The following is a 13,985-nucleotide window of genomic DNA, read 5'->3' as shown; positions in this document are numbered from 1 at the left end:
TAAAATTTGTGAAAGTTTAACAAGTTTCCAGATCTAAGATTTAGAAAAGTCAATTACATTTTTTATATATCAGCAAAAAACCTACATGAAACAGGACCTGAAACATTAAATAATTTACAATAGCAATAAAACATATAATAAATTTTGCCTCTCATATTTAAATCCTTGATGCATCTGGAATTTTCTTTTGGGTATAAGGAGGTAAAGATCCAATACACTTATTTCCATATGGGTAACCAATTATCCCATACTATTAATCTGCAACATTAGCTCAGGTGTATAGCAGGATGAAGCTATTTCTGAGTTTTTTATCCTGTTAGGCTGAACTATATGAAACTGCCATTCTTATATGTCAAAACAGTCAAATGTTGGCAATTTCACATGGTTCAGCCTATTATTATATTTGTGTACTTATTTATAGACTATATATATAGTCTTAATAAATATAGCTTCATAACTACTTTTATTTCTGTTTCGGAAGTACTTCGGCCTGGTTCTTCTTCGAGAATATACTGGCTCTTCTTGCCCCTTTGGTCTTTTATATAATTACAAGTTTCACACACACACACACACACAAATCAGTTATCTATATTTAATTGAAATTGCATTGGATTTATAGAGTTTCCCTTTTGGTATGAGAATGAAAACATAACACAATTCAGTATATATATTACTGGTTAGTGCTGAGTGAGTGGGACTGAACTATGTGAATTATTTTACATTTTTTAAACGTGTAAATATGTAGAAGAAACCATGGACATTGCACTGTGGCATTTAAATCCTATGGAAATAAAGACTCCATGGGTATTTTCTTCCATAATGTTTCTTTTCTTCATGTTTAAACGTGTGAAGAGAGGAGAGCAGTGATTGTGGGCAAAGGGCTTTAGGGAGGAATAGTAAGAGGGAGACAGAGAGGAGATACAAATTTGTAAGGCCCACATCTTGTCAGGTCATATCTCACTTATGTCGGTGGAGCACGGCATTAAAGGCGAGGCCATCTGTCCAGCTGGTGGTGAAATTGAGGACGTTGACCTGGCTGTATGGCCGTGTGGACTGGCGCACCCAGCTCAGTAGGATCTTCTCACTGTTTGTCTGCTGCAGGTCTGACATGACATCTTTCATGACATCTTTTACCTGTTCAAAACAAACAAAAAAAAAATGCCTGGCTATAACTTAAAATAGTTGCTGGAATCAAGTCCTTGAGTAAGGAATATTACATTAATTAATCATTATGGATCAGGTAATTGGTATTCATTTTATCTCAAAATTTTCCTTTAAATGCTGAAAAGATAAATGTTTTTAACAGTAATTATTTTATGATACTAGGATTTAGAGGTGATTTTTACCTCACCATCATACACTATGGTATTTTCTGTATCTTAGCAACACTTCTATTAGGTTTGGTTACAGTGAACATTACTTTCATAGCCACAAAGTAATTTTTCATACTAAACACTTAACAAATACCTTTTAATAAGAAGAAAACAATTTTATCTTCTACAAAAATGAGAAAGGAAGAACTTTTGATGAACTATGAAATCAAAGAATGAAGTACATTTGATGATGGTAAAAACCATTATAATCTAGAATTGATATTTTAGATTATTCTAAAGTAACACACATATTATAAGAAAGAGCTCAAAGAATGGTGTGGACATAAGAAAAGGACACAAGAGCCAACTTAAGGAGGCGTGCAAAATAAATGAAGATAGTGAAAGATTAGTAACCTACCAAGTAAAACTTCATGAGTCTACACTGGTCTATAAACGAATGGGTGGATGAATAAATACATAAACAAGTGGCAAGGGGAAGCTCTTCCACACAAGCAGAAAGACAACTAATAAATAAATTTGAAAATTCAGAACAATTTGAACGTGTGAAACTGGAAAATCACTGTTTGCCAAGCATCACAATGATAACTGATCAGGTAAGAGCTATGAACGGATCTTGAAACCCATGGAAAAAAGTTTGGTAAGTAGCTGAATATTTACACAGCCTCAAAGTATATCCCCACAGAATACTTTTTAATAATAAAGCACAGTCACATTACAGGGGAGACAGCTTAACCCAAACAGTGAAAGTTCACACTGCCAGAAAAAAAAAAAAAAAACTAATCGAAAGCACTTGTTTCCTGATAGGGTATGCTAAGAACTCAACATCACTTCTATGGCATTCTGTACCAAAAAAATGAATAACCTGAATCTGTTCATGAGAAAATACCAGCCAAACCCACATGGAGGGATATTCTACAAGATAACCGTCCGGTACTTTTCATAAAGGTCAATATCATGAAATGCAAAGAAAGACTCAAAAACTACTCCAGATAAAAGAGGACTAAGGAGATGTGAGAAATACATGTAATGCATGATCTTGTTTTGTTTTTTATCTTTTATAAAGGATATTATTGGGGCAATTGACAAAATCTCGAAAGGATGTGTAGATTACAAAACTGTATTGTTTTGATATTATTTTCCTGATTTAATAATTACATATTATTTTTAGCATATATTGTAATTATGCTTAACGATGCTAGTATTATCTCGTATATAGCACATTTTATAATATGATATTAACATTATATTCTAGTTATGTAAGAGAATTCCTTACTTTTAGGAAAAAGGTTTGTTTTTACAAATACACAAGTTTTTAGCCAAGGAGGAAGAGAGAGAGAGAACAACTGTCAGCATTTGAGAGACGTGAATGAAAGGTATCCAGGAATTCTTTAAGCTACTTTTGCAACTTTTTTATAAATCTGAAATTACGTCAACTTTTTTAATTTAATATTTAAAGAAATATACTTCTTTTCTATGCCAGGAAAATAGAGCTGTTTGTCAGACTCTTTCATTCCAAATTACTAGGAGTTGAAATGTGTCTCCCCACTGCCCAAATTCTTGAAGTCCTAACCCCCACTACCTGGTAATGAGAATATATTTGGAAATAAGGTCTCTAAAGGGATGATTAAGGTAAAATGGGATCTTAAGGGTGGGCTGTAACCCAATCTGACTGGAAGAACAGATCGGGACAAGACACACACAGAGGGAATACCATGAGGACACAGGAAGAGTGCAGTGATCCACAAGCCAAAGAAGGACGCCTTGAAAGAAACCTACCACGCTAACACATTGATCTCAAACTTCTAGCCTCCAGAACTGTGAGAAAATAAATTTCTGGTGTTGAGGCCATACAGTTTGGGGTGCTCTGTGATGGCGGCCTTAAGCAACTAACACACACAAATGATACATTTTCAATTTCTATTAAAAAGTGATTGAAAATTGCCCCACCTGCCAGTGCAAAATGATGCTCCAAAGCAACCCCAAAGTCAGTTTGTGATTTCCATCCACAATGTCAGTTCCTCCTATATTCACTAAATCCACCTATTAAAATAAAAAATAATAATACTAATAACTTTTAGGACAATTCTGCCACAGAAACCAAGATTTTTGTTTTAGCACCTTTGGACAGCAATATAAGTGAATGATAAGAGAAATTTCACTTTAGAGAATCAGGTAAACCTAAATCTCAAAAATGTATTATTTATACAATAGATCAACCAAGTAATCAAAAAAAGCGTGACTGTCCCCTCGCTCGCAGAAAAGGTTCAATACTTGTAAGAAAAATGTTTCCAAAAATCAGTCAATGACAATGCACAGAGCACGTGGCCAGCGTGACAATAAATAACCCCAATAGCACCAAAGAACCCCAAAAGTCGCACTGCACACTTACATTGTTCTGATGTAAAACCTGCAGCACTCTGTTGACATTATTTAAAGCATGTACCCTTGTGGAACCACGTTCCTTTGGCTAGAAAACAAAACACAGGATCAAATAAGTCAGCCTCAACATTGCCAACAAACATGGACATTGAGACGTACAGAGAACAGCTCAACACGGAGCCCCTCTGTGCCAGGAGCTCCGCCTGGCTTCTCAGGCCACCGTGGAGGCTGGTGGTGACAGAATGCAAGTTACCCCACTTACATCTTGACATAGTAGTTCACTCCCTTGCCTCAACCCTGGCATTCAAAAACTCCCAAACTTATGTCTGACCCTACCCCCAAAGGTGATGACTTAATGAATCTGGGAGGTAGTATGGGTTTAGAATTTCTAAAACATTCCCCTAATGATTCTGATGTGCAGACCACTTTGGGAACCAATGCTCCAGGGAGAAAGCCTTCTTTTATCAAAACTGGGCCCAGGGCACCTGGGTGTCTCAATCAGTTAAGCATCTGACTTCGGCTCAGGTCATGATCTCAAGGTTCATGGGTTCGAGCCCTGCATCAGGCTCTGTGCTGACAGCTCAGAGCCTGGAGCCTGCTTCAGATTCTGTGTCTCCCTCTTTCCCTGCCCCTCCCTTGCTCACACTATGTCTCTCTTAAAAATAAATAAACATTAAAAACAATTTTTAACTGGGCTGGACACAGAAAGACTGAGAAGTCATGTCACCTTCATAGTGCACCAGTCAGTGTGCATAGAGCAGGGAGGATTCAGAGGCACTATCCCAGGTTCCAGGTAGCATTACAAGGCCCCCCTGGGAAGGCAGGAATTGACACCTGGAGAAAGGTGATCTGGGAGGCACTTTCTGCCTCACTGGCCAGGGAATCTCATCTGAGAGAGGGATCAGCCTCTCCAACAGGTACCTTACCCACCATCTGGAAGGTAAAAGGCAGAGTATATAACACCCCACACTTTGGCAAGAAAGGAATTCATCTCTTCATTAGCATACTCTTCATTAGCACTGTTATTTCTGTGTGGGTATAAAGTACCTTACGACGCAAAATAATAGAATTGGGTTTGATGAAGAAATGAAGATAATACTGGAAAACCGAATAAAAATAAATGCGTAGCATTTAACAACTTTTTTTTAATGTTTACTTATTTTTGAGACGGAGAGCACACGTGCAAGCGGGGGAGGAACAAAGAGAGAGAGGGACAGAGGATCCGAAGTAGGCTCAGCGCTGACAGCAGCGAGCCAGACGTGGGGATCAAACTCATGAACCATGAGATCATGACCTGAGCCCAAGTCGAATGCTTAACTGACTGAGTCACCCAGGTGCCCCAGCTCTTAGCTTTTTAAGATATTTATTAAATAACATTTAAGTGTGTTTTCTACTATTCAAAACATTATGCCCTCTTAACATAGCCATCCCTCCTTGTAATTCTGTCCTGGGCTGTCTGAGAGTAATAAATATAATAAATAATTTTATCTTTGATAAAAATAGAGCCCTCAATAAAGCCTAAATATTACTCTATCAAAGATTCATTAAAACACCTTTCTAAAAATGTTCCTATTTTGGGCCTTTACACTGTAAGTACCCATAAAGGGTCTTCAAGTATCAGTAATGATGAGAGACACTTAGCCTGGTTCTCAAAGATGACCCCTCTTACCAGTGACGTTCCTGTGAGGCCTTCCAGAAGATCCAGGAGCTTCCTTCCATCTTTGAGGTCTGTGAACATATCATTAATGGGTGGTTTTCCACTCTGTAAAAGAAAAAGTAAATTATCACTTTCTTCAGTAGCAGAAATCATATACATCTGTGGCAAATAAATGAATGGTTTCATTTTTTCCAATTCAAAGTCTGGATGGGCAGCAGACTCTTCAGCTTTGCCTTGTATAGAAAGAAATACAAATACAGAATACTCTGAAATCCATAACAAATGCTTTAAGATGAACAATATAAATTGCATTATTTCTTTTTTTTTAATTTTTTTTTTTCAACGTTTATTTATTTTTGGGACAGAGAGAGACAGAGCATGAACGGGGGAGGGGCAGAGAGAGAGGGAAACACAGAATCGGAAACAGGCTCCAGGCTCTGAGCCATCAGCCCAGAGCCTGACGCGGGGCTCGAACTCACGGGCCGCGAGATCGTGACCTGGCTGGAGTCGGACGCTTAACCGACTGCGCCACCCAGGCGCCCCTGCATTATCTCTTACAAAGGGAGCAAATAAAGCTATGGCCAAGGTCCAGATGCCTTGTCTATGGTATATGTTCCCGAGAAGGAATGCTACAGAGAATCACTGAAAATACAAATGGGCATACAGCACCTGTGTGCAGAGGCCAACAAAAGTGTGCAGATTCTCTCGTTCCATCACCTCACGTTACATTCACGGTATGATGCTGTCTTGCAGCATTTCCACTACAGAAGCACGTCATTTTGTCAACAATGTTTGCTCTCCGGTGCTAGACCTATACTTCTAGCTGTAATTTCTGAACAATTAAGACATTTCGGGCTGTGTATCTAAGTCCAGTACCAGTCCAGTATCTCGAACGACAAAGCTTATAGAATTCCCAAACTCTCAACCCTGATTGATGAATAGCATCAACTTCCGCCGACCAACATACCCTAGTGTCTGATGCCAGAAAATCCCACCACTGACAGGCAGATCCTTGCCTGTGTGTGTGTGTGTGTGTGTGTGTGTGTGTGTGTGTGTGTGTGTGATAGGACGGTTGTAAACAATAGGAGGATTCCTACACAGAAAATCAGGAAGCCTGGGTTTTAATTCCAGTTGGACCGTTAACGAACTGATGAACCTAAGCCCACTCTTAACCTTCCTCTAAATCACAGGCTAAAAATCAAATAAATACTATTCTGTGAAAATGACCAGACAACTACAAAGCACAATGTAATCAAAGTTATGTTGTACTGGGGCGCCTGGGTGGCTCAGTTGGTTAAGCGTCCAACTTCAGCTCAGTCATGATCTCATGGTTCGTGGGTTCAGGCCCCACGTCGGGCTCTGTGCTGACAGCTCAGAGCCTGGAGCCTGCTTCCGATTCTGTGTCTCCCTCTCTCTCTGCCCCTGCCCTGCTCACACTCTGTCTCTGTCTCTCAAAAAGTGAATAAACATCAAAAAAAATTTTTTTAAGTCGTGTTGTATCAAAGTATCCCCCTTTAGTATGAAATCCCCACAGAGATTACAGTCCTGGTGCCTGTCAATAATACAGCTATTTTAGGGGCGCCTGGGTGGCTCGGTCGGTTAAGCGTCCGACTTTGGCTCAGGTTATGATCTCACGGTCTGTGGGTTCGAGCCCCGTGTGGGGCTCTGTGCTGACCTCTCAGAGCCTGGAGCCTGTTTCAGATTCTGTGTCTCCCTCTCTTTCTGCCCCTCCCCTGTTCATGCTCTGTCTCTCTCTGTCTCAAAAGTAAATAAATATTAAAAAAAAATTTTTAAATAATAATACAGCTATTTTATAACCAATAACTATTTTATCTTCTTCACTTTCCCCTTAAGAATATATACATTGGGGCGCCTGGGTGGCTCGGTCGGTTGAGCGTCCGACTTCGGCTCAGGTCATGATCTCACGGTCTGTGAGTTCGAGCCCCGCGTCGGGCTCTGGGCTGACAGCTCAGAGCCTGGAGCCTGCTTCGGATTCTGTGTCTCCCTCTCTCTCTACCCCTCCCCTGCTCATGCTCTGTCTCTCTCTGTCTCAAAAAATAAATAAGCGTTAAAAAAAAAAAAATTTTTTTAAAAAAATTAAAAAAATAAAAAAATAAAAAAAATAAAAAAAATAAAAGAATATATACATTAAGTCATATGAAGCACAATTTTACTCTGAGCCTAAAATGGAGGAGGGGAGGGAGGGAGCCATTCTGAAGTTTCCTAAAATTTAGGATTTTCCATTTTTCCTCCCCTCCTGATTTTTTACATTTTTAATTAAGTATAAAGTATTGTCAACTAATGATGACTAACATGGCTTTTCAATAAGTCCCATACTCGAAATGAGGGGAAGTATGGTAAAGTTTTCACTATAGAATCAGTTAAAAAATAACTGGCATATTTGTGTGTGCAACAAAGCTGCTTTTCTAGTCCCAGCTGCCCTTCTGGTGAGCAGCGACAGTGTCAGGGACACGTCGATCATCTCCATCAGTCACAATAACTGATATACACCATGTGGGAGTTACAGCCCAAGGGACCAGAGGCGATACTGCAGGAGGCAGAGCAAGGGAGAGCTCCTTGCACATTTCGACTTCCCACCTGCTATCGGTAAAAGCAAAAGGGAGAAGGGGCCTCATCATCTGCTACCTCTTTCTTACCTTCCTCCTCTCTGAACCAGCAAAAGTACACTTCAGAGAACTAGCTACCAAACAAACAGATGCTCTTTCAGGGATAGATGCATAACTCTGATCTTACAGCAAGACACAGGAATATAGGTGAAACTCATGGGAGTAACAAAGAGGGATTATCTAGGATAAAAAAAAAAAAATCTTAAAAACTACCGATAGTTTTCAGCACACAGATCTTTTACATCTTTGGTCAGGTTTATTCCTAGGTATTTTATGGTTCTTGATGCAAGAACCATATGGTTCTTGTAAATGGGATCGATTTCTTGATTTCTCTTTCTGTTGTTTCATTATTAGTGCCTAGGAATTTATCCAAAGGATACAGGAGTGCTGATGCATAGGGGCACTTGTACCCCAACGTTTATAGCAGCACTTTCAACAATAGCCAAATTATGGAAAGAGCCTAAATGTCCATCAACTGATGAATGGATACAGAAGATGTGGTTTATACATACACCGGAATACTATTTGGCAATGAGAAAGAATGAAATCCTGCCATTTGTAGCAACGTGGATGGAACTGGAGGGTATTATGCTAAGTGAAATAGGTCAGTCAGAGAAAGACTTATGTTTTCACTCATATGTGGAACTTGAGAAACTTAACAGAAGACCATGAGGGAAGGGAAGGGGAAAAAAATAGTTACAAACAGAGAGGGAGGGAGGCAAACCATAAGAGACTCTTAAATACAGAGAACAAACTGAGGGTTGATGGGGAGCGGGGTGAGGGAGAGGGAAAAATTGCTGATGGGCATTGAGGAGAGCACTTGTTGGGATGAACACTGGGTGTTATATGTAAGCGATGAATCACAGGAATCTACCCCCAAAACCAAGAGCATCTGTATACACTGTATGTTAGCCAACTTGACAATACATTGTATTTTTAAAAACTTACTGATAACAAGTGCAGTGAAGTAAGGTCTTCTCAAATCCACTATCCATTTTCAAATAAACAAATAAAGTAACATAAACCAGCATAATATAAAGTAAATATAAATATATGACAAATAATTATGAATGTCCATCCATCGATGACCTCACTGACAAAAAGCCTTTTACTTAGCCTTTGCACATCTATTTGCTCATCTGTTAAAAACTAAGATGACAGATGTTCAATAAATGGTTGATACTATCATTCATATTAGAAACATCACTTCAGTGTTTCTACTGTCATAAAAGTGCCATAAAGTTTCAACAATATCTAAATGGATGAATAAAACAAATAATTCATTTCCAGGCAGGAATGTAAAAGCAGATTCTGAACCTGAGTACACGTTAGTATCAATTCATAAAAATCTTCTAGTATGATGGCCTGTAAGGTTACATCCCATTCCAAAATAATGAACAGGATATACAAGAGCACGCCACACTGTGCTGTAGGTATGTACCATGAGACAAGCCATAATTCACCAGAAAACTCCCTAGATTCTTCCCTAAGCCCCACTGTTGCTCAATGGAAAAGTAGAAAGCCTAAGAAGTAGCATTAATTTTTCTAGATGAGACGCTCCTTTCCTCTCTCACTTGTCTAGTTCATTCATTTCCTGAGCGACAAACCTTGAGAAAACCTCCCTGTGGAGCATTGTTTTGAAACACACATGATGGAGACACAGCCCTATCTTTCTGGAAGTCAGTCATTCATACAGTAGAACCAATGCCTTCACTTTCTTTAAGAACAAAAACAAACAAAACCCTACAGGAACAGTAACTCAAATTCTTCATTCTATTTCCCAATTTCAGATGAATATTGATAGCGATCAGGAAGACATATGGTTTTTGCGGTGTCTCTTTCTCCAGTACTCTCCCACCCCAACCCAGTAATGGCATTATCAGTGTATATACCCATTGGGTGTCCTCAGAAGGACCACACCTGTAAGATGGCCAAAGAGGGGGAAATACAGCCTATGACTCTCCTCATTGGACAAAGAGTAAAGAAAGGTACCTAGGCTCATACAAATCCAAAACTGTGGTTCAAAACTTACACAGAAAGCACACACCCACACTCACCATACACATAGCCAGTCACCACAAAATGCTACACATTCATGACAAATACAACTTAGGAGTGTCTCATAAACAAATGGAAAGAACAAGCCTATGCCAAAGAGCAAGTTCCACTTACACCCTATACATATGTGATTCAGTACTTTGTGCCCTATAAGCAGGGGCCAGAAAATGTCTATTGTAAAGGCCCAGAGAGTACCTAGTTTAGGCAATGCTGGCCAGGTGGTCTCTACCAAAACTACTCAATCCTGTTGTAATATGAAGGCATCCCAGACAATACAGAAACAAATGAGCCAATCATAATGATGACTATCTTCCAATAAAACGTTATCTGTAGACTCTGAAATTTGAATCTCATATAATGTCCACGTGTTGTGAAATATTCTTTATGTTTTGCCACCACCTAAAAAATGCAAAAACCATTCTTAGCTTGTGGGTCATACAAAAACAGACACTGGAAATATGAAATGTTCTTAGACATAGTTATAGCAACCACTTAGATACATTCTAAGAGATTTATAGAGATTTAGATGTGTTATTTACATGTATTAGTTATTTCTTGATAATAGTATTTTAAAGCAGGAAAACTGAAACAGGGGTGATGTGACAGGTGAGAGGCAGAACCTGGATCTAATACTACAAAATCTGGTTCCAAATCTACAAGTCTTTGCCAAACTGCCACCAAAATTACGAGGGCACCAGACTTTGACATTTATGGAAGGAAATATTTCATTGATGGGGGCAGAATAGCGGGAGTTGTCTTTAATGACTTCCCAAAGAGAGCAACAAAATATATATCATATTTAAATTAACTCCAAATGAAGATGATTTTTTCCCAAGCACACAACTTTAAAGCATATCTGTGCCTTCCTATCACAGGCTCTCAATATGGGGTCCACCCTGGGAAACTGTTAGGAAATGTCAGAAGTCATCATTGAATAAAATTAAAAACTGATTCATCCTGACAGTCAACCTTTTATTTAGATTTTTAATTCTTTGCAAAGACAGATTTGCAGAGACTTCTCTGACAGAAAGAATACAGCTTAATAACTCAATCAGACAAATATTTGGTGAATACGTTCTTTGTGCTTGGCCCTGCAGAAATGCCAAGTTCAGGCCGCTCTCCCCATTCACAAGAGAGGGTTCTCATAGTTTTCCAATAAACACAAAACAGTACAAATGCACAATCTTGAACTTGGGGGGCAGATAAGCCACGGGTCACATTTAGTCTTAAATACTGAAAAGGCAACATGAGTGCAGAGGGTGACGATGTCATAGGTGACCAGTCCTGGCCACCCCCTCCTTCAACCCTTTCGCCTCAGACTTCTGTGCATTTTCCGGATGCCAGCTCTAACCCTGCCATTGTGACAAGAGGGACCAGTATTAATATCAGCAGCTGGGACACAGACTCTTCTGGATTTACAAGTGTCAGAGGATACAAGCAAACTGTCATCACAACGCATGAGGACAAGCCCGGGTCTGTGGGAGAACAGTGGCTACGAATATTGACAGACACTTGTGACGGTACAACGGCATGAAGCAAACCTGATGGGCTCCTTCACACCCGGAGAATCAGCCCAAAGGCTGAAGGCAACAGCTAGAGCTCATTTCCAGCCACCAGTGGCCATGGAGGAATCCCAGCCCATTGTTGGCAGGACTCGGGCTTTTCAAAAGAAACTGGAAATCTGAGTTTACCTGTGTAATCTCCTGTTATTTTTAGTCTCCTAAAACATGGTGCAGATAAACAATTTGTGTCCACAGGCATACCAAGTCATAGGGCGACTGAGTAGCAACCTCTGTATAGGGATGGCCGTGTGCAGGTGAGAGGTAAGTTTAGTCAACAGTGAGTCCTCTGCAGGAGTGATCAAGTCTGTGGAAAGGAGCCACACGTACATTCACACACACACACACACCACACCACACCACACCACACCACACCATCCAAAGACTAGGGAACATGACTGAATGCAAAACACCAGCAGACATTATTCTGGCTCAAACCAAAACACAAAGAAGTCATTTCAGATTCTACTTTTTCCACTCACTCCCCACTTCACCTACTTCCAAACACACGCTCTAAAACCACCTCTGCCTGTCATCACGGCTCCCACTCCGGTTCGTGCCTCTAGGACAAGGCTAACTGATCCCTCTGCCTCTGCATTAGAGCCAGAATAACTCTAACTACAGGCAAAGGGCTCCATTATGGGCAAAGACAATCCAGACTCCAAGTAAAAGATCCTCTGTGATTGGGTCCCCACCTTCTCTCTAAGCTGGCACTGGCTTACTCTCCCCCTTCTTCAGTACTCCCAAAATGGTTATTTCCATCATAGAGGTCAAGTTTTTCACCAATAGTAGGAGTGGCAATGGGAAGAAAGATCTGCCAAATCTTGAATAAGAAAGTAAACCTTACAAAGTGTAGTTGGGAGTTCTTACGAGAACAAAGTGCTAATTCTATATTTATACCAATAGCAAACCAACCAGAGGTAGAATTGGGACTCGGATTTTCCATTTAGAAGGCTGATCAGTGCCTCCTCCCTGGGGTTGCCAGGGTGACACTGACCACCCAACCACCCACGGCTGACAAATGCAGGCCTTGTCTTCAAGGCCTTCAGAACCGACATGTTAACAAAACCAGTAGCAACACGGCATGTTGAGCACATCAGCAAGAACTCATGAGCTGCCAAATTTGTACCAAGTAACAGATACAGTACACAGACAGAACCTGTCCTATGACTGCCCTAATCTCATTATAAATACTCAAGTTACAACTGAGTATAATAAGGAGATGAGCGAAAACGTAAGTTTTTAAATGTTTTCACAACTAACATATCTGATACGGTATCTTACAAATAATAAATTTGAGGGGCGCCTGGGTGGCGCAGTCGGTTAAGCGTCCGACTTCAGCCAGGTCACGATCTCGCGGTCCGTGAGTTCGAGCCCCGCGTCGGGCTCTGGGCTGATGGCTCGGAGCCTGGAGCCTGTTTCCGATTCTGTGTCTCCCTCTCTCTCTGCCCCTCCCCCGTTCATGATCTGTCTCTCTCTGTCCCAAAAATAAATAAACATTGAAAAAAAATTAAAAAAAAAAAAACAAATAATAAATTTGAGCCCTTTGACACTGTTTGCCTATTCTGTGATTTATTTATGCTCCCTATTTTCAAATCGGGATTTGAGGCAGCCTATGCAATTCAGTTACTATCTCCACGGGGTACTGCATGTGTGTGCATGCACGTGTGCACCATACACATGGACGCACACACATACACATATGCATCTATAGCATATATACCACAATGTCCTTGCATTCTTCTCTGATTAATCTCAGGTGAATCTGATGTCCCCAACCTCTGATAACATACTGCAAGCTTTAGCATCTCTCTCTTTTATTTTTTTATAGTGTTAGGTTTTTGATTGTTTGGGGCAAGGGGTTGATTATTTTCAAAATTCAATAAGAAATAAGCAATTTAATTTTTAACATTTTTTAATTTTTTACGTTTATTTTTGAAGGAGAGAGAGAGAAAGCACGAGCGCACAAGCCAGGGAGGGGCAGAACAAGAGGGAGACACAGAATCTAAAGCAGGCTCTGGGCTCTGAGCTGTCAGCACAGAGCCCGACATGGGGCTCAAACCCATGAACCATGAGATCATGTCCTGAGCCAAAGTCAGACGCCTAGCCGACGGAGCCACCCAGGTGCCCCTCTTTTAATATTTTTAAAACCGGACTCTTTCACTTATGAATTGCAAATGTCAGCACTGATACAAACGTAGCACCCTTTTGGCTCTTGTAATTCTTCATTTTCTTTTTTTTTTTAGTATTTATTTATTCTGGGGGAGAGCACAAGCAGTGGAGGGGCAGAGAGGGGGGCAGAGGATCTAAAGCAGTTCTGCACTGATGCTGCCCACAGTGAGCCAGATGTGGAGGCTTGAACTCACAAACT

General features: G+C 40.3%; 1 protein-coding gene across 1 annotated transcript in view; it reads right to left on the bottom strand.

Moving 5' to 3' along the window:
• UTRN (utrophin) overlaps positions 1-13,985 on the bottom strand; it is a 469,064-nt gene that overhangs the window by 393,804 nt on the left and 61,275 nt on the right. The window contains 4 exon segments of the mRNA XM_086708068.1: positions 962-1,134; positions 3,282-3,374; positions 3,724-3,801; positions 5,383-5,475. Coding sequence (XP_086564194.1) covers positions 962-1,134; positions 3,282-3,374; positions 3,724-3,801; positions 5,383-5,475 — 437 coding nt within the window.

Source organism: Puma concolor, chromosome B2, assembly GCF_028749965.1.
Source record: "Puma concolor isolate L17-30 chromosome B2, mPumCon1.1.hap2, whole genome shotgun sequence".
Taxonomy (NCBI): domain Eukaryota; kingdom Metazoa; phylum Chordata; class Mammalia; order Carnivora; family Felidae; genus Puma; species Puma concolor.
Note: the sequence above shows the minus strand (reverse complement) of the source record. Positions and strands in the feature narration are given on the sequence as shown.